Source organism: Hipposideros armiger, unplaced genomic scaffold (genome assembly GCF_001890085.2).
Source record: "Hipposideros armiger isolate ML-2016 unplaced genomic scaffold, ASM189008v1 scaffold_30, whole genome shotgun sequence".
In the NCBI taxonomy this organism is placed as follows: Eukaryota; Metazoa; Chordata; class Mammalia; order Chiroptera; family Hipposideridae; genus Hipposideros; species Hipposideros armiger.
This window is the reverse complement of record NW_017731380.1, coordinates 2,120,623-2,142,681: the sequence shown is the minus strand read 5'-3', so window position 1 is coordinate 2,142,681 and position 22,059 is coordinate 2,120,623. Positions and strand designations below refer to the sequence as shown.

The window sequence follows — 22,059 nt, the reverse complement described above, 5'->3', positions numbered from 1 at the left end:
TATAAAGAACCCTCAAACTCAGTAAGAAAACAAGCAACCTAAATAACAAATAAGCAAAAGATCTGAACAGAAACTTTACCAAAAAAAAATATACAGATGACAAATAAATACATGAAACGATTTTCAAAACTAGTAGGCATTCTGGAAATGTGAATTTAAACCACAATGATATACTTGCTATTACAGTGGTTAAAATTAAAAGGGCTGACCATACTAAGTGTTGACAAGGATGAGGAGAAACTGGGACTCTTACACACTGCTGATAGGAATGTAAAATGGTGTAACCACTTTGGAAAACAGTTTGTCAGTCTTTTAAAAAGTTTAAAAAAGCATGTAACTACTTCCTAGAACTGCCATAACAAAATACCACGACTGGGTGGCTTAAAATGATAGGAATTTATTCTCTCATAATTTTGTAAGACAGAAGCTCAAATCCAGGTGTCAGCAGGGTTGGTTCCTTCTTGAGACTTTGAGGGAGAATTAGTTCCATGTGTCTCTTCTAGTTCCTGGTGGTTGCTGGCACTCCTTGGCATCCCTCTGCTTATAGCTGCATCACTCCAATCTCTGCCTCCAGGTCACATGGCCTTCTTCCTGGTGTATCTCTCTGTGTCTTCACATGCCCTTCTTATAAGAACCTAATTAGTCACTGGGTTTAGGGCCCACCCTAACCCAGAACGACCTCGTTGTAACTAATTACAACTGAAAAGATCCTGTTTCCAGATAAAGTCACATTCTGAGGCTCTGGGTGGACATGAATTTTTAGGACACTATTTAATCCACTACAATGACCATATGATCCAGCCATTCCATTCCTAGGTATTTTACCCCCACCCCCAAATGAAAGCATACAGGCATACAAAATTTGTACATGAATGTTCCTAGCGGCTTTATTTGTAATAGCCAAAACTGAATACAACTCGGATGCCCATCAAGGGATGAATGGCTAGATTGAAGTATATCCATACAATGTAACACTATGTAGCAATAAAAAGCAATGAACTATTGAAGCTTGCAACAACATGGCTGCATCTTGAAATAATGCTGAGTGAAAGAAGCTAGGCAAAAAAAATAAAATAAAATAAAAGGAGTATATACTTTTGATTCATTTGTATGAAATTCTAGAAAATATAAAATCTGTGGTGACAAAAAGTAGATTAGTGGCTGCCTGGCATGGGAATGGTAATGGGAGATAGTGAGAGGAGGGAGACTTAGCTAAGAGGGAATGGACAACTGTTTCAGACAGAGGGAACAAAAATGGACAGAGGTACCTGAGATCCTCTTGTAGCAGAGGAATTGGGTATTGAGGTAGGAGGTTCTGGGAGCATTGAGGCTAAATGGAAACCTGGGGGTAGGTCCAAAATCATGTTTTTTTGTTTTTGTTTTTTTTTTTAAAGATTTTATTGGGGAATTGGGGGAGGGAACAGCGTTGGGGAATCAGGGAAGGGGAACAGACAAGCTGCTGTCCTTTTGTTCTTCAGTCTAGTTGTGGAGGACGTTGCTTCACTGGCCCAAGTTGGCACCATCATTGCACTCTTCCAAGGTGAGGCATATCAGTCGCCGGCTTCTGGATGGCCGCTCATGGCGGCTGCTGGCTGCTTACGCTGGCTGCTGGCTACATACGGTAGCCCATGGCAACCCACTGCCACAGGGGCTGCAGCCTACGCCGTCGCCGGCAACCCACAGCAGCCCAGCTCCAGGTTGAGCTGTTGTTCAGCATCTTAGCTGTGGAGGGCAGTGTCACTGGCCCTCATATGTGGGATCCGAACCGGGGCCCTCTGGCATCCCAAGCCAGCTCTTAACCACTGTGCCACTCCGCCGGTCCCAAAATCATGTTAAAACCCTTTATGCTAAGGCCAACAAGAAGCCATTAAGAGATCTCCTTGTGACCAGCATTTTAGAGAGAATGTTCCTGCTGTAGTATGGAGAATGGATTGGGAGTAAACAGTTCATAAGGGTTAGGAGGCTGCTGTAAGAGTTTAGATAAAGAAATGACCCTTATCTGGACTAGAAAGGCGACAGTGGAAGATTGGCAGAAATGAACACGCATTGCGAAAGGTTTAAGAGGAAGGATGTGGTCAGGGTCCATGAATTTATAGTGGGTCATGTATTTTCTTAACAATGCTCAGCAGTCCGAGTACATGCAGGGACAAGGTGGACACGGCTTCATCTCGATTGGTGTTACCCAATCAGGATGCTACAACCAAGCGAGCTGAAGACATTGGCAAGAGAAAGGTTGATGATGATGGTGTGATCTCACAGGACTCAGCTCCGTGATCACAGATGGGCAAGTGCAGGCACGCAGAGAGGAATCTGGGGCCAGACTGTCAGTTTCAGATCCTGGTTTTGTCATCACTAGTTGTGTGACTTGCATGACTTCCATTTGCCTTACTTGCCTCATCTGCACAATTGGCATAATAAGGCCATTTCATTGGTTTGTTTTGGAGAGAAAATGAACTAATAGCTGAAAAGTGCTTAGAATAGTGACTGACACACAGTAAATACTCAGGAAAGGTACCTTCTATTAATAATCGTTATTACTTAAAACAAATAAAATGTATTTTGGGGGCCAACAAAGAATGAGTAAAAGAAGAGAAAAGCCATATTCTTGTCCTCATTTCTTCTTACTAGCTGCTATTTATGAAGTGCTTGCTATGTGCCAGGCTGTGCTCACGATGTAGTTGTTAAGTGGTTGGGTTGCCTGGGTGTGAATCTGCTCTGGGACTTATGCCATGTCATTACACTTCACCCAGCCTCAGTTTTCTTTCTGTAAAATGGAGCAATAAGTGTGTCCTCCCTACAACATAATACATGGAAAGCACCCATAACCTGGCAAATAGCGAGTGCACATGAAATGTAACTACAGTTTTAGATAATGTACACAACAGTTACTCCACAAGGTAGGTATTACAGTCATTACATACTGATGAGGACACTGAGTTTAAGTGACTTATTGTTAAAAGCTCTACCCTGAGCCACCCATTAACTTCATGTAATAAACTATCTCATTAAGAGGAAACTGTACTGTAGATAAAAGAGAATATTGGTTTATATAAGACACGAATTTCCTAACCTATTTCATATGTATTTTTAGCAGCTCTCCCCAGTCATTTATTAAACACTTCTGGCCATATTCAAAATATTACTGTATGTTGTGATTTAGTAGCACCGTGGTCTTTTTATTAATAACACCCACAGTGGCTAGACTACAAAGGGGTGAAAACAAGTGAAAATTCATTGGGCCAAGGGCCAATTTCAGTGGTGAGTTAATGAACTAGTGTTTTACCTTAGTCCAGGCAGCACTTTAATAGCACTTTAATTTAATCAACAGCTTTCCCAGTGTGGTATTTAGCCAGAAAGAAAGTTCCACTCGCTTGGAAGTTTCAGTGGAGCCTCTGTCTTGATTGGTTCTGCCCTGTCAGTGCCTAGCCTAACTTCTGTGTGCCCATGCTTTCCTGTTACTTCCCATGTGTAACTTTGTTGAGGATGTGCAACGGAAGCAAGCAAAGGGGCCTGCAGCAGTCAAAGAAAGAGGAGAACCTTCTGCAAAGAATGTCCACCAGTAGCACATGTTCTCTGAATCCCAGCTGGCCCAGTAATGCTCAGCCCTCACTGTGGTCAGAGCTCCCAGAGAGCTTTTAAAAACCAACGCAGAGGCTCCCCTCCCTAGAGGTTCTGAGTCAAGTAGTCTGGGGTGGGATGAGCATCTGTATTTTCTTTGAAAGCTCCCAAGCATATTGTAATGGGCAGCTAAGGTGGAGAACTCCTGGGTCTGTGCTCAGAACCCATGTTAGGTTCTGAACAGATGAGAGCAGGGGCGAATGTTTGGGATAGGAAAAGGAAGTGAAGTCTACAATACACTTCTCAGGTGGGGGATGGGGAGAGGAAGGTGACTTTAGAAATGAAATTTCCAATTGGTGATGCTGCAATTACAAGGAGGGAGGAGCCAGGTGTAGGAAGCCACAGCAGACATGGCGTGGCCGTCACGGTTGAGTGTTACTGCCTGACTCTAGGACCCCCATTTGGGAACCAGCAACTCGAGTTGTCACCCTGTGGGCTGTAACTTTCCTAGAACTTAGGCAGAAAGGTTGGGAAGTGATCAGTTATTTATTTAATATCTATTAATCATTTTCTAGTAATTTAGATGTCTTGTTCCATTTACTCTTCAGAAAAGTGTTTTAGTTTTTGTAATCACCAATGCTCCTCCTTTTAAACAAAAACAGTAACAAAATAGAGGAGTCACTGCACCTTTTGATTTTCATCGAAAGACTCACCAGAAAAATTCAGACAGAATCTGTGGGTGTGTTTGCATCTTGAAGGAGTAGATATATACAAAGGGGAGAGTGAGGAGAAAGATAGAGAGCAGAGTGGAACTAACGGGTTAAAAATCTTTCTTCCATTACTTCTTCGCTATGTTACTTTGGTCAAATTACATAATCTTGCTGAGCGTCCTCTTTACATGTGAGACAATAAAAACCTACCTAGCAGGATCGTTTTGTAAGATGAGAAATAATGTGAACCAAATACCAGCCACAAGCAGGACCCCCAGAAGTATAGCCACAGTCGCCTCAGGGAGGGAACTGATTGATCCTAATGGATCAGGGACAACAAGCCTCTCCTGTGTTCATCCTTATCGTCCTTATTGGACTGGAGACTTCGTCAAGTTTTATTTCTAAGCCAATTCAAAATGCTAAAGCTCAGAGTAGAAAAAGATAATGGAGATTAGACATGAGATAGCCATGGGACTATAAAAAGAAACTTGTAAACAAAGGTAGTCGCCTACACTTTTTCAGGTGAAACTCAGTTGAATATTGCAGTTTAGTGTCGTTTTCTGAGAAGGTCTGCAAAGCTCAGTGAACAGAGCACCAAGAAATTGGCAAACCTGCTTTATATTGCTAGTTCTTCTAGTAATCATCCAAAGCATGCCACTTAGCTTTTCCGTAGCTTAACTTTTTTCTGGGTTAAAACAGGAGTCACAGTGTTACCAAATATCTAGATTTTTGTGAAAGGTGAAGATACGAATGGCTAAATAACCAGGAATCCATGAATATAACTTAATTTTTTTCCTGTAGTTTTGTTCTGGCATAATGGCTTTATTTACATTTTGTTATCAGAAAAAAATCAATTTATTAATATAAGGCCAGAAACCTCAGCCTTTTTGAAGTACAACCATGTTGTTGCATGAATTCTAATTCATTTTTAGAGAGGCAAGAAACCATTGCTGAGTAATATCTCATAGTATGGTTATACCATAAGCTGTTTATACATTTACCTGTGGATAGGATATTTGGGTTGTTTCTAGTTTTATGTTATTACAAGTAAAGTTGCTATGAATATTTACGTATACATCCTTGTGTGAACATAGCTTTTAATTTTTCTTGGGGAAATACCTATGAGTAGAATAACTGGATGATATTGTAGTTATATGTTTAGCTTTAAGAAACTACGAAAGTGTTTTCCAAAGTGGTTGTACCACTTCACACTCTCACTGGTGGTATGTGGGAGTTCTAGTTCCCCCACATCCTGTTTTGGGTTAATTATATTCTCCCAACAGCTCTTAAGGTCCTAACCCTCAGTACTTGTGACTGTGACTTTATTTGGAAACAAGGTCTTTGCAGATGATCAAGTTTAGATGAGGTCATCATGACTGATGTCCTTATAAAAAGTGGACTCTTGGACACAGAGACAAACACGCACACAGGGGAGAACACCATGTGAAGATGAAGGCAGAGATTGGGGCAATCCGTCTCCAAGCTAAGGAATACCAAAGACGTCCAGCAAACCACCAGATGCTAGGAGAGAGGCAAGAAACAGCTTTCCCTCACAGCTTTTAGAAGGAGCCAGCCCACCTGACACTGATTTGGGACTTTTAGCCTCCAGAACTGTGAGACAATAATTTTCTGTTGCTTAAGCCACCTAATTTGTTGTACTTTGTTGTGGAAGCCCTAGGAAACAAATATACCTGCCAACACTTGGTATGTTCAGTCTTCTAAATTTTAGCCATTCTAATATAGTAGTATTTTATTGTGTTTTAAATTTGCATTTATTTATTTAATTTTTTTTAGCTGAGCCATCTGCCACCTGTTGGCAGCTCAGCGGCAGCTCAGCTTGGGCTGGGACTTGAACTGCTGTTGCTCAGAGCTCAAACTCTTGAGCGAGCTGTTAACCAACTGAGCCACTTGGCCGGCCCAGAATTTGCATTTCTTATACAGCATGGTGACTATAGTTAATAAGTATATGTGAGATACTTCAAATTTGCTAAGAGAGTAGATCTTAAATATTCTCACCAAAGAAAGGTAACAATGTGAGTGATATGTTAATTAACTTGACTATGGTAATCATTTTACAATGTACATGCATATCAAACCATTGGTGTTGTATCTATTTTAAATAGATACAAATTTTATTCATCAGTTATACTTCAACAAATAGAAAATTGCATTTCTCTAATGACTAATGATGTTTAAAATGTTTTCATGTGCTTATTTGATATCCATATCCTTTGGTGGAGTATTTGTTCAAATCTTTTGCCCATTTAAAAGAAACATTAATTGTTTTCTTATTACCAAGCTTTGAGAGTTCTTTATACATTCTATTGACTTCTTTTTAATAAAATTCAATTATGGTCAAAGAACATACTTTGTATGAGTGGAGTTTTTATTTTTTATTTTTTGAGACTTGTTTTATGGCATGGAGTAAGGTCTATTTCGCCACATATTTAATGTGTGCCTCAAAAGCTCATGTCTTCTGTTGTTGTTGGAAGAGTGTTCTACAAATGTCAATTAGGTAAGCTGGGGCTATTGTAAGACTCACCTTGTTGATTTTCGGTCTCTCAGGGATCACTGTCCTCTAATGCATCAGTTCAGTGTCTCATAACCATTGTTTCATGTATTTTGTTTGTTTCTTTGTTTGTTTTGTTGTTGTAATAGGTGGGAGGGGAAATCTGGACCCTGTTACTCCCTCTCTTTTGGAAACAGAAATCTCATCACTCTTTGAGGGATATATATATATTTTTTCACATCTGCCTTTGACCTCCAAACTGGCTTAAGATGAAGAAAAGGAGGAGGCAGGAAATAAAGACTAGCATAAGGAATTTTAGAAATCTGTACCATAATATTTTTTTAAATGGTTCATGACTCTGCTTGGTTTTTCTCAAGGAGTGTTTGTGTTGTGTTGTGTGTGTGTGTCATGTAGTGTTAATATCTGAATGCATTTAACACTTATCTAGAATATATTTCAGAACCAATGAGTAAACTTAAAAAGCCAACAAAATCTGAACCGCCAAACTAGATGTAAAATCTTAGAAGCATGTTACTGATGTTTTTGGGCTAAAATGTTTGTGTTTTATTTAAAAAGAAGACTTCAGACCCACACTCTTACATTATAAATGATTCCAACATTGGGATATCAGGTTTTAACTCAATTTCACAGAAATGATGTTTGAAGGACAAGGGGATGCACTCAGCGTTCACGACGGGACGCCTGCTGAATGGTCCCCGCACCCCCTGCCCCTCAGCAGCTACCCCTTTCCGGGCCAGGCCAGGCCTGTGTCCGAAGCTCCCCGTCCACCTTAGGCAGGGCAGGAAAAACACTGACCAGGTCTGCCCTCCAGCTTTCCGTTTCTAGGCTCCACGAATGCCATTTCGTACTCTCTTTCCTCAGACCATACAATAGAAAGTACCATCCATTGTCTTTGTCATTTTTGTTTTTTTTTAACAGAAACCACATTCCAGCCTTAGTCTAGTTGCCTTATTTTCAGATATCCAGATCTTCCTGAATCCCTTATTCGAAGATGGCCTCTTGGGTTATTTCTGCAAGGGGTTAATCGTCTCTAGTCGTGCTGACTTTCACTAGCTTCATTTCCAGAGCAACGTAATTCCCCACTCTGGGATGGCTCAATCCCTCTCTGTGCGCTGGATTCAGGTATGCCATGCTCACACCAAGTCATCCAGGCAGCGCAGCAAGACTTTCTGTACCATTCCACTGTCTCCAGTGTGACGAAATACCCTGCCTTCTTTTTCTTTTTATTAAATTATTTTTATTATGAAATACACATTTTTTAGAATTAGTTTTAGCTGTACAACACAGTGCAATAGTTATATTTTTTACACCTCGAAGTGACAACTCCCCTCCCCCAATCCGCCGCCCCGTTTCCCCCCAATATCATACATATCTATTACAAATCCCTTGACTCAACTCCTACCCTGCCTTCTTGATTTCTCCTTGGTCCTGTGCTTTGAAGTGTATCCCCTGAGTAAGTTGTACGACTCAACTATGTGAGCTACCAAAAACCTGTGCATCTCTTTACTAGATCTTTCTACATTTTGACTTGTGCTTTCTATTCAAGCAAATTCCTGTTCATTAGTGATAGCAGTTATTTTCAAGAAAGGCTAAACCCCGTTTCTGAACTGGTCTTGGCTTGTTAGCTCAAGGTTCTGAAAACACAAAATCAGAAATCTGTCACTTGTGTTTATAGTTGTGGCCTTGTTATTTCCACCAGTGATCTTAATTTTGCCTGTAGGCCCTCATAGCCTACATTATTCCTTTACTCCACGTCCCCAGTTCTCCCACTGCTTTCCTATTTCTCAGAAAAGTCCGCGATTCGTTTTGCGGGCTGTTGCTCTGGTAGGACTGGCTAGGGAAAGGACTAAGTATGATATATTATCATGAAATTATTCTTAGAACTGAGCAATGGCCTTGAAGGGGCCATAAATGTTAATTTGAGAAATGTTGATTTAAATTGTTTTTCCTTTGTCTATATCCATATCAAATATTTCTATCCTTTTAGCCCCAAACCTTTCCTAAATGTCAGTACCCGGTGGTCTTTATAACGTTCAGACCTGAATTTTGTTACCTATATTGCTCACCGTGGTGCCGGGAGACTTAAGGGACCCCTTCTGAGGCTCATGCTCACCTCTAGTTTCTGGGAATCCTCAGGGCACCTCACAGGCCCCCTGGCAATTTGTTGGTGCTCCCTCAGGGAGTTGCTTCCACAGGTGCCTGCACCATACCATTGATGGGCCCAGAATGCGTCTCCACACTCCACTGCCTGAGCTGAGCACCTGCCTCCCAGCTCTACCTGAGGCTCCTGTCACTCACGGTGTTCCCTGGCAGGTACACGCTCCACTGCTGCCACTTACCTCCACTCCTCAGCATGATGCTCTGCCTTCTGAACCCACAGAGCGCATCTTTGTTTGACCATCGGGAAGCAGTTCCTCTGCTCTGTGTTCCCCTCTTTTCAAAGGGGCCACACAGTAGACTTGCCGGGGCCCTGAGTATCAAACTTCAGTTTATATAGGATCTTTTTAAGGGCTGGTTAAAGAGGCTGTCACCACCTTTACTCAGAACCAGCATTCTCCTCTTACAACTTGGCCCGTGTTCTGAGTTATCTAACTCATGGTACCAGAGAACTTTCTGTGTTACTCTTTTTCATGCACTTCATGGTTCTTCCTTAAAACTTGTCTTCTGTTTTGCCTCCCTCCCCAGTTTTCCAATCATACCTACTCCCCAACCTTGGATGCTCTGCTCTTTTTCCAAGAGGGTGATTATTGGAGGCACTCAGTTAATGAAAACAGCTACTATTTACTAAACATTCATCAAGCATATATGTCAAAGATTATTATATATTACTTCATTAATTCTCACAACGACCATAGGAAATAAGGGGAATATATGCAATAGTGATATAACACAGAGCCAGGTTGAGGACAGAAATATCTATCAGATGGTTCTCTTCCCTGTGAAATTCTCATATGCGAAGTTAAGACACGATTAAATATTCACATCCTGTTACTGCCGAAATCTAAGCCTGGGATATTAAATGGTAACTTTGTGTGCTGAGAAAGTTGATCTACAACCACAGGATAAGAATGATAGGGCCGGCCGAGTGGCGCGATGGTTAAGAACTGGCTTGGGATGCCAGAGGGCCCCGGTTCGGATCCCACATATGAGGGCCAGTGACACTGCCCTCCACAGCTAAGATGCTGAACAACAGCTCAACCTGGAGCTGGCCTGCTGTGAGTCGCCGGCGACGGCGTGGGCTGCAGCCCCTGTGGCAGTGGATTGCCATGGGCTACCATGTGTAGCCAGCAGCCAGCGTGAGCGGCCAGCAGCCACAGTGAGCGGCCGTCCAGAAGCCGGCGACTGATCTGCCTCGCCAGAGAAGAGCGCAATGATGGTGCCAACTTGGGCCAGTGAAGCAACGTCCTCCACAACTAGACTGAAGAACAAAACGACAGCAACTTGTCTGTCCCCCTTCCCCCAATTCCCCAGTACTGTTCCCATCCCCCCAATTCACCAATAAAAAAAAAATCTAAAAAAAAAAAAAAGAATGATGATATGCGCTTTTCTGTGTCCATCTGGAACTGAAACTGTTTTTAGGTTTTTGAATGAACAATAGAATTTTATTAAATAAAGTATGAGTTGATTATCTCTTAAAATAAACAGATTTGATTAAATCAAACAATGGCTGAACATGACCAAGAAAGCCTCAGAGAAAAACATTGTACATTTTCTTTTTTGCCTCTGTGACAAATTTGTATCTTTTATTATGCCCAATTATTTCTAATCTTCTTTGATTTATATTTTTCTTTTCTAATTCCATCTCCTTAGGAAAAAAATTTTCCAGAATCTGACACACTTCTTGAAATCAATGAAGTAGACATTTAATACATGAAAACTATGCAAAATTCATGTAACAGCTAGTCTACTTAATTTAAATTTTCATGATCCCACTGCAGTGATTAAAAAACTAATAGTATTTTGCAGAAGATGTAGTACAATATAGTCATTTATTATACAAGGAGATGAATAAACAAATAAAGAGACATACTTTTTATTTAAAAAGGAAAGTATGAAATAAAATAGTTATTAAAGAAAAATTATGAAACAGTTAAGTTTACTAGTGCATTACAATGTGCTTTTTTGTAAGACACTTCATAAAGGTGATCACTTGAACTCAAGGCATTTTAGATAGTGTAGACTAAGAAGAAATTTTCAAAGAAATGGTAATCATCATCTTTAATTTTAAAAAGATTAATCACAACTTGTATCTCCACTAGCTTGTTTTGGAATCAAACCAAGCCAAAACCAAACCAAAAAAAAACAAGAGCTTACCCAAACAGAAGAGCCTTCTCTATGTCACGGTCATTATCTTTTTCTGGCCACCCGTGCTATCACCATCACCCACCCCTGTTTGTCTCTTCTAATTAATCAGCTATCAAAGGGGGGCATTTGTCCACTTTCTCCTGCAAGTTCTCTCTCTTGTCAAGCTGGTGGAGCCCCTCCAATGTGCTGAATGAAAGCATGTAGGTGCTTGCTTCTGCTTGTACCACCCCCGAAGGGAGTAGGGCAGCCCTGACGACAGCCATGTGTACCCTTGGTGAGGACATTGTAGGAAGAGGGACTCTCTCATGTCAGTCAACCAGTTCCACCCATTTAACATAAAACAGCAGGGTTTCCAGAAAATGCTGGTTTGGTTGTAGAAGTCTCTGCTGCTGAGAGTAGATTTTTTTGACTTGCTAAGACCCCTACTTCCAAAACATGCTAAACTTTCCCCCCAGAAGTCATGATGTTGAACTTCACACATGTGTGCATAGCGATAGTCTTTGAAGGTATCTGACTTAAAGGGTGGCAGGCAGGGCCGTAGAATGAGAACTGAGCTGGACATGCCCTACACTAATCCTCAGACTCACTAACTTGGTTGGGTAGAGTCCAATGCTCCAAAAGGGCCTCTATTTTACAGCTAGATTTCACCATAACTCTGCAGTTAAGCCTATGCAGTTCAGTGCAAATCCATTACTACATCTGCAACTCTAAGGCATAGCCTACCAGAGGCAGATGAGGAAGGGTAAAGAAACGAAGAGCTTACTGCCTGGGCTTAGGGGAGATCCAGGAAAGATTGTGAAGTTTGGGAAGAGGGAATAAAAAGTCTTTAGGGCAGCAACTATGTATGGGCGATATTGCATCCAGAGGAAGGGCAGAGCAAAAGGGGAGCCCAGTCAGTGACGTTCAGTGTAGCTCAGTGGTTAAGCCTAAGTGTTTTGGAAGGAGATGTGCTCAGGTCCAAATCCCTGCCTTGACGTTTATTTATAAACTCAGAATCTCTGGGCAAGTCCCTCAGCTTTCTGAGCCACAGTTTCCTTCTTAGTAAAGTGGAGAAAACAATGTAAGCCTCTCAGAGACTGAACGAGGCAAGACAAATCACATGCTTTGCATAATGCTGGTTATAATGAAAGGGACCCAGGCCTAGACCCTAGGCTAGGGCCCCCCTAGCCTAGGGTCTAGGCCTGGGTCCCTTTCAATAGTAGATACTCAACAAATGATGGCTTTTATCATTCTTATGTCTTTGGGATTTATAAGACAGTGTGGCATTTTGGTTAAGAGCATGGATTTCAGATCCAGGTTGCTTGAGCCCAAATCCTGGCTTCTAAGGTTGGTAGGTGTATGACCTGGGCAAGTTACTTAACATCTCTTGCCTCTGTTTCCTCATCTGTAAAATAGTAGATAATACAACCCCATAGGATAGTTGTGAGCTCTGAATGAGTTAGATTATGTAAAGTACTTGGATCAATAGGCATTACTTATTTTTATTATCAAGGCAAGCTTTTTAATGCTAATAAACTAAGAAAGAAATAATACATGTATATAGTAAGATACATTTACTATGTAGTAATAGCTATAAATAAATAACAATAGATATAAATAAATCTAAAATCTATCAAAAGATACATAGTTAAAATAAGAAAGATGTGTGTGTGTGTGTGTGTGTGTGTGTGTGTGTGTGCGCGCGCGCGCGCGTGCCCACACACTCCTATATTAGTTACAGCAAAGTCAACTGGATGGAAGAAATGGGCATAGTGACTTTTTCCCCAGTCAGTTATTGACAGACAATGGAGTTTCATGATGCACTGTCTTTAGGTGTTAACCTGGAATAGGATTGGCTGCTATGTAAGGACCATGCATGTAAATACATTTCTGTCTGGAAGAGCAGGTACTTTCTGAGTGGTAAACCCTCATAAAACACATACCTTTGAAATTTCAAACAGAACTAGAATCACGCGTAAAGGTTTGAAGTTGTTAATGACACCAGAGAATGTGTGTGGGTTGAATCTATGCCTTGAATTGCCTGGTTTCTCCCAGGACCCAGCTCTAGGACAAGCTCACGAGATGAAAAACTTGTGGGGTGCCCATGCTGTTCTCTCTGTTGGTTGTGCAGCCAAGTAGCAGATAGCAGAAAATCAAAGTTTCAACCCTTCACTCAGCCGACAGTGGTTCACATTTAGATGTCTCCAAAGCACAGAGAAGTAGCATTTAAGCCTCCACCCCAGGGTCCACAGACAAAATAATTTATGTCTTGGCCCAAGTTGTGAGCCTACCCTCCTGAGTGCAGAAGCTTCATCCAGAACTTCAGGTGTCTAATATTAGAGCATCCTAGCCCAATGTCCAATATTCAATATCCTTAACTATTAAGAGAGCCCCTGTGAAGCCCCAACCATTTAAATTTCCTTGCTTTTTAGCTGTGTTGATTTGAGTCTGCTGCAGTATAATGAAATTTAACAGAAGGGAGAATTTCTATTTATCATATTTCATTCAATCCCTGTTTCTCATTCCCTCTGAATAAGGATTTTTTTCCCCATTTAGATTCCCATAAAATGAGGATGACATAAAATCTTTATGATGCTTCAATAAATGAGCTTTTTTGAGAAATCAGCTTTCTCCTGTAGTTAAAGAATATTATTGGTGAGATCTTTTTCTAGTATCATGCCCCTTCAAGAGGCACTGGAAGGAATGGGAGTGGAGAGGCGAAGATGAGAGCAAATTGGAGGACTCTGGGTTGCTTCAGGAGGGTTTGTGTGCCCTTTGGAGGATTTCACAGGAGTGTTTCAGTGAACAGTTGTTTCTGGTGATAAAGAGTCTTAAAGGGGAAACCGGACCAAATTAAATCTACCCCATTGGACTCTCAGCTGAAACTCTCATATAGCTGGGCCATCCTGCTTTTGCCTTAAAGCCCTCAGGCTGCCTTAGTCAGGAAGCAGCCTCCCAAAAGGATAAGAACATTTGAATGAACAGCCAACCACTCCCATCTCTTTATATCTCATTCTCAATATCTCCCATACTTTTTTTTCTCTCTTCCCAAAGTTTGCAATCTTTCCTGGACCTCCTCCAAGCCTTCAGGCAGTAAGCTCTTCATTTCTTTACCCTCCCTTTATTGGGTCAATCCTTTACTGTTCAGATCAACTTAGCATTCTTCTTTGAAAACTTCTGTTTTGTTTGTAACCTAGATCCAGCTGCCACTGTGCACTTGGGCACCCGACTTGTTTTGGTCCCCTCATCCCTGGGGAATTAGGTGGAAGTTGGGGCTTTACTACCAAGGGGACTATGTGAGCTGGTGTAGGGTACCCAGTACCCTGGAATTGTGTATATAATTGTTTATTCTCTTCTCCCCGACTTGGGAGCAGAAGGGTTGCTTATGTTCAGCTCTGTGTCCGTAGTAAGAGCAGAGTCTAGTATATATTAGACACTTAAAAATACCAAGTGAATGAATGTATTGATCCCTGCTATGTGTCAGGGGTTGTTATACTAGAAGAGACAGGCATTGTCACCAGCTTACAGGTGAAAAAATTAAGGAAAAAGTGACTTTCTTAGTGTTGTTCAAAATGGGAGCAATTTCTAGATTTCCAAACGTCTGGCCTTTAATCTACAAGAAACAGTGTGTTTCAGAATATAATCACTCTTGACTTGACTTTCTCCATCCTTTTGTAAGAAATGGGAATTTCTAAGACAAGACTTTTTTCTAAGCTGACTCCTTTTGCTAGTACAGTAAAACCTTGGATTGCGAGTAACGTGGTTTGCAAGTGTTCCACAAGACGTGCAAACATTTCTAATATATTTTAATGTGGTAAACAAGCAATGTCTTGCAATACAAGTAGTTTGTTTCCGGAACGAATTATGCTCGCAAACCAAGGTATAACTGTATTTGGTTTTTCTGTGCTTATTTTTTCTGATTTGGAAAAGAAGCATGGCACCGTGGTATCTGCCAAATGGTTTTGCCCAGAAAAATAGCACTACCTGCTGTATTCGTGTGCTAGAGCTTCCATGACGAAGTATCACTGACTGGGTGGCTTGAACAACAGAAATTTATTTTTTCACTATTCTGGTGGCTAGAAGTCCCAGGTCAAGGTGTCAGCAGAGTCGAATTCCCCTGAGGCCTCTTTCCTTGGCTTGTAGATGGCTGTTTTCTCTCTGTGCCTCTATGGTCTGCTCTCTGTGCATGTTTGTGTCCTAATTTCTTCTTCTTATAAGGATGCCAATCATATTGGATTAGGGCCCAATCTAATGACTTCATTTTAATTTAATTAGCTCTTTAAAGACCTTATCTCCAAATGCAGTCACTTCCTCAGGTACTGGGGGTTAGTTAGGACTTCATTTTATGAATTTTAGGCTGGGGGCCACATTTCAACCCATAACATTAACCCTGTTTTTATAAAATATGGAGTAACATCCAGGCTTGTTTTAAACGTTTTGTGATGTGGATATAGCGACCACACAGCCAATGACAGCCCATTTCCTGCTATCTTGTGCCTTCAGGGGCTGCTTCTTTTTGCTTTCCTCCTTGGTCCCAGGCTGAGATCAGCAAGGCAGTCAGAGCAGGTCACAGTGGGATGCAGAAATCCAAGAAGAGGGTTTTGTATCACGCAAATAAAAAGAATTATCATCCATCTAAGGCTCATTGTTTAAATTACCATGTTTATTTATGTCAACACAAAATACAATAAAACAACTTACAAAAACCCATTTTATCTTCATGTAACATAATTCTTCAGTGAACAGAAGTACTACTGTTAATGTTTTGGCCTTTTCAAGGTCCAGCCTTGGGTCAAAACAGCATTCAAAGAAATAGCAGATTCTTCTCTATATATACACACAAGAGGGACACATATTTTCTAAAGTCGCATTCCAGTAGTAATATAAAAACACCGCATGTAGAGGTGAATACTAGTGTTGTGTCATCAGCATTGCAACTTCCTTGTTGCTCTAGATTTTCCTCAGACCTTGGGCTTCAGTCAGCAACCTAGGGGGTACATTAGCCCTTCAGGTTTCCAAGATGATTTTGTAATTCATTTAATAGAGCGGTGTACTCCGCAAGTGTCTGATTTACCTGAGTTATTTAGAAACTAGAAAAAAAAAGTCTCCAAGTGATCGATGTGTACAGATCTATTTGTAGGATTGAAGAAACTTATTATAGATCACTCAGTGCCAATTCAATGGATAAACATGAAGCCTCCATTACATAATGAACTCTTCACCTAATAAAAGACTTCACATTACACTTTACTCAAAGGTAATAACCATTGCACAAAAGTACTCGACCTCACCTGTATTCTAGTTCTTTAAATGCTATATGTTTAGTCTCAGTACATTTTCAAACAAACGATATCACTAAACTCACAAAATCTTCCTATTATTTCACTGACAAGAGTCAGTCTCATGGAAAGGAGAAATAGTTGGGAGCTAGAAGATCTGGATTCTGAACCCATTTCTTCTCCTTACTCTCTGAACTCTAGTTTCCTTATGAGGCTCAAAGGAAATGAGAGTGTTTTTTTAAAGCAATATTTACTATAAGAAATATTATTCTGCAGAGTCCATCTCTTCAATCAACATATGAATCCCTAATTATTCACATGTATTTTGCAAGTAAAATCTTACATTTTAAAGTAAATATATTATGTATATTTACCACATGCAGCTGAAATGTCAAGTTGGGTTATACAAATGGGAAAAGAATATAGATTTAAAAAAACCTATTACTTATGAGGGACTTTTGTACTCTTGATGTATTTGATTTAAAAGCACTTAAAATTTTATTCTGTTTAGCTCATGTTCTTTTCGTATTATTGGGCCTCTCTTTGAATAAACTAATCATTTAAAGTAACTTTCTAACAAGAAATTAAAACTTTCATATGACAATTATAGTTATAAGACTGTGAAACTGAGTAAAATGGATTGAGAAATATGGGAGAAGTAATAGTCTGAAAACTCATAATTAGGAAGGAAACTGAGTATAGAAGTTTATTTTTCATGTAATTGAGAATAATCTAAATGAAGAGTCTTGTTATTTTTGTTTTTTTACTGGTGACTTCCTAATTTATCAATTACTTCTTTCTCATCTGTAAAACAAATGAAATACTTGTTTGTGTACCTGACTTTTAGGTGCAGACAAACCCACAGAAATAGTTAACACTTAATTTTCATTTTTACACTTGTGACATCTTTAGAATTGCATTCTCTCATCTGAAGTAAAATCAGAATTTCATTTCTCATAGATTTAAAAAAAATCGTCTTGTAGGATAGGGCAGATTTAGTAAAAGTTTGGAATTAATTGGCAAGTGGGAGTATATAATATAAGAATATGGACTTTGTGACTTTGTTGAGACAAAGACTTCAGGTAGCTGTATTCCTGCAATAAATGAGATTCTAATTTCAAACATTTTTCAAATGCAAATCATGCCCCCATGAATCATTTTGATGATTTTTTGAGACACTAATGCAACAGAGTTAGTATTCTGCAAATGATCCCCACAGTCACTACTTTGCTGAGGATATTTCTCTTCTTGATTATTTTGAACCTGCCAACATAGTCTATAACCTTCGTACAGAGAATGACTGATCTCCAAGTGACCTATTATTATCTTAAACCAACCTCATTTTGAAGCAACAAAAAAAGAAAATTAAACAGTGCATTAACATTTCATATCAGTGAAACAGACTTTTTTCCATGTATAAAAGTAGTTCTATCCATCCGTGGAAAGGTCCACCTTTTGTTTTTCCCTATGTTTGTAGGTTATGTTTTTAAAGGTACTGGTGGAGCCTCTGTACAGTGGATTGGTTCCCTGAAAAATAAAAAAAAGAGGTTCAAAGGAAAGTATATACATTTTATTACACTGTTTTCATATATCTAAATAATTTCATTGTACATTACCAATTGGAAGAATGAGTCAGTCTCCATCTTAGAAGCCATTTGAATAATTTTGATTAATTTGATATGCCATACTTGCAGTATTTTAAAAGTTATAAATCTTCATTTTATTTTTTTAATATGCAAAACTAGTCCCATGTGTGTATTCTAAAATTCTTACCCATTTTGGAAATGCACTAAATCATAGATAGAAAACAAGACTCCAGCTGTTTTGGTCACTGCTATTTTACCAGCACTGAAAAAGTGCCTATCCCATAGTAACAACTTGGTATTTACTGAATGAATACAATGAACCAATAGAGGACCCAGAAGTGAAATGTGAAGTAAAAAAGTACAAAATGGGGAAACTGAACTTGTAGAAGCATACAAATGTGAACAGCAAAGTATGTGCCTTTAAGAAATGTGTTGCTGGCGAGAGGCATTAAACAAGGGCACAAATCATTTTGCTAAAATGAGATCAAAACTCAGAAAGAAGAGCGACTAGCTGCTTGGGAGAAGCAGGAAAGGCCCTAGGGCAGTGACCACCTGCTCTGAGTAGTAGAACTAGATGACTTTTGCTTCCTAGAGAATAACAGTATGTGAATTACAGAGTTACAAGAGGCTGGTGTTTAGGACACTGGGCTCCTGAGGGAGCATAGGTCCCATGGCAGATTGGGCAAGATGGCTTTGCCCTTGAGGCAGTGGGGCAGTGGTGTGCCAATGCCTGAAAAATTCAGCGTGTGTGTCCAGGTCCCATCACCAGGACCAGAAGGATCAAAGCTCTCGAGGTGTTTGAAGAAATACCATGTTTGATCCTTCTGTTTCTCTTCTTTAGTTTAACTGTTCCTGGCAGGCACAAGACATCTGGTTAAGGTACAGTTTCTTCTCTCCCACTTTCTAAGGTTGATCACATAGGCTTTGGTGTCAAACAGCCTGGGATCAATCCCAGCTCCACTAGATGACCTTACTTAAGCAACTCCAAGTCTCTGTGTCCTTATCTGTAAGAGAGATTACCAAAGTGCCTACCTCGTCCATGGGGTAATGTACTGTAGCACAGTGCCTGGCACATAGTAAGTTCTCCATAAATGCTGCCTCTTCTTATTAGCTCTTACTTACAGCTGTTCTTCACATTGGGAATTTCCTTTTCTTTTATGTTCTGGAGGGAGTTATAAAGATATTTCTCCCCAGGGTTTTGGTTCTCTTAACGTTTCCAAGCCCATTTCTGAGTATGTATGGCATCTAGGTAACACCTAAGACCCTCCGAATTACTAAATCCTATACTTTGGTCTCCTTATCCCATGACCTGTAGAGATGGTAACAGTTTCTAGGCATAAATTTGAAAAATGATGCTTGCATTCGCTTTCTCAGTACATTTCTCTCAGCTCTCAGAAGATCTGAATAAAATTAAAAACGTTCCCTGGCTTCTCCCACCTGTTGCCCTTGGATTCATCACAGTGTCTTCATTCTGAGAAATGACACCTACACCTGTTTCTGTATTGCCCAGAGCCAGTGGCCTGACCTCTGACTAACATGTTACCTTTGATAAAGTACCTTTGGAGAAGGATGCTCTCAGTAATGAGGACATAGAAAAGAAGTCCCTTGGTGGTGGATGATCAGTGAAGGCCAAGTCACCATATTGCCTCTACACCTGAGGTCAGCCAGGATAATTCTGAGATACCTCTGGTCTTTATTTAGTCTTGCTGCCATAAGAACTTGGGATTTAGAAGGTGAAGAGCATACCGATGTGTTCTTAGATGCCGGTAGATTGTCTTTTGCAAACAAAAATCAGATACAGAATTCAATTATGTTTAAGAGACTATAAACTATTAAGTTTAAGTTGGTTACAGAAGAATAAGGAGCTCAATTGAAGAGGAAAGATGAAAGAAAATAAGAAGTGCAGAGTGGAGCTGATTGGTGGGGCACTGTCCTGGAGGAAGAGGGTGGCTTAGAGAATAGAAAAGACACTGAAAATTCAGAGTGACTCACTGGGAGGAGGTTCAGCTTAGATCTGTGTAGGATCAGGAACTCTTTTGTGGGCCCCACCTCATGTCATATTAAACATATTAAAACGCACCCCAATCCCAATCTAAATATAATTTATATGCACTATAAAGGAGGTGACTCCAGTTTCACTTGACTGAATACACAAAGTTACTTTGTAGACATTTAGCTGAATGTTTAATTTTGATTGTGCAGTTTTCGTTCTGTATTTTGAAGCAACTTCATTTATTCATGTCTACAACATTTTGGGGGTCTCTTGCAGAGCTAATGATAGGGCCTGGCCATGTTAATAGGGGGTAATGGATGAAGCAGACCCCACTGTAGTAGGAGGGTCAGGTGGAAGTTTAAAAGTGGGGGAAGAGCACGCACATATTGAGGGAGGAGTGGGGATAGTAATGTCCCCTGCCCGCAGCTGATGATCAGAGCTTAGCAGAATGAGCTCAGGCTGGGTTTTGTTGGCAGGAGGAAGTATGGCCAAGTCTGGTACTGCCTCCTCTAGTGCCATGCAGGTGGCAACCGCCCACCTAGGATTTCCAGCGGAGACACGGGCTTGTGTGGCTCCATTTCAGGTGAGTCTGCACTCCTTCACTGTTTAGACAAGCCTGGGCTTTCCCGAACCATCTGGGGAGACCAGGCCGATGCCTCCAGGAGTATGGAGGTGCTAATTTAGGCCATAGATTCTGCAAACACAATGGCACATTTTTGGAGCATGAAAAAGTGGTAAAAAGAAAGCTCTCTGTCATGACCCACAGCTCTCTTAATGATTGCCTAACTGCCAAATGCAGACCTGATTTTCTTAGCACAGTGCAAAATCAATCCGTGACTGTTACAAATGTCAAGCTGAACACTTTTTTTTTTTTTGCCTCTAGCTAATGACTTGTCATCCTAGAAAAAAACGTCTAATCAAAGATGAATTTAAATATCTTCCCTTTTTGTTTTCATAAAGAATATGAATGGGGGGGCATTTTAAAAAGTGTAATAAAAGGTAACCTTTTTTTATGGTTATGATGAAATATTTCAGGTGCAAGAATGAAACTCTTCCTCATCCTGAGCTCTGTCTGTCATCTTTAGGGTCCAATGGGACAATGGGGGTAAGGGTGGGGGTCTATGGGTCAGGAGACCCAACTACCTCTACTGTCTATGGAGGTCCCCTAGGTTTTGAAGGCCAATCAAATTCAATTCTTCAAGAAGAAATAGATTTTATGTTGTTTTTTTTTTTTGTTTTTTTTTAGTTGAGCCATCCTGCTACCTATTGGCAGCTCAGCGGCTGCTCAGCTCGGGCTGGGACTCGAACCACTGTTACTCAGAGCTCAAACTCTTGAGCAAGCTCTTAACCAACTGAGCCACTCGGCTGGCCCCAAGAAGAAATAGATTTTAGATTAAAAACAGAATCAAATTGAGCACTCCTAAATGGATGCACTGAGCAACATTTTTTTTTCCAAAGGATGTATTAGTGAAATTTGAATTGAATTATTTGAATTAAACCTCTTTTGCATCCAAGTGAATAATTATTACCCAATCATTATCTAGTCAAGAACATCAAACATTTGTTATTCAAAGAAACTCAGTTTAATAAGGGAATAACGTCTTTCATTCATGCTTTTATCTATTTAATGCACATTTTTGTTCCATTTTAGTTGAAGAAACAGCAAAAATTCAGCCTTTGAATTACAGTCATGTCCTACATCCTGAGGGAAAACAACTCATGTTTTGGAGAAATTAATTGTTAATTAACTTGCTATTTTAAAGATATTAATCATTTGTCAGTATTCATGCCTTTGTATGAGAACATTAAAATGTGCTGGTTGGTAGATAACATCACATAATTGCCCAAGTTTGTTTGTGGAACACCTGCTTGTTATTTCTAGGAGGGTCAAGTCTGTGCTTGGAAGAAGAGGTTGCCATTAGGATCATCAGTTTGGCAAAACTCTTACCTTCTCTGAGCCTCAGTTTCCTTACATTCAAAAAGGGGACCTCAAGAAGACTGCCCAGGGCTGGTGGCTGCTCGCCTGCTGCGATCGTTTTTTTGTGTGTGTGCTAATTTAACCACATTCTTTTGCGTGGTTGCTCTTCAGACCATAGCCAGGCATTGGCATGAGAGCTGG

The 22,059-nt window shown here is 40.3% G+C and overlaps 1 protein-coding gene across 5 annotated transcripts in view; it reads right to left on the bottom strand.

The window, feature by feature from the left end:
- Positions 1 to 15,718: 15,718 nt before the first annotated feature.
- ITGB6 (integrin subunit beta 6) overlaps positions 15,719 to 22,059 on the bottom strand; it is a 129,759-nt gene continuing 123,418 nt past the window's right edge. For 3 of the 5 annotated variants that reach the window (XM_019636872.1, XM_019636873.1, XM_019636874.1), the window contains one exon: positions 15,724 to 17,888. In XM_019636872.1, coding sequence (XP_019492417.1) covers positions 17,790 to 17,888 — 99 coding nt within the window. In that variant the 3' untranslated portion in view covers positions 15,724 to 17,789. Of the gene's footprint in view, positions 17,889 to 22,059 lie in introns of all 5 variants that reach the window. The other 2 variants (XM_019636877.1, XM_019636876.1) reach the window with 2 other exon arrangements.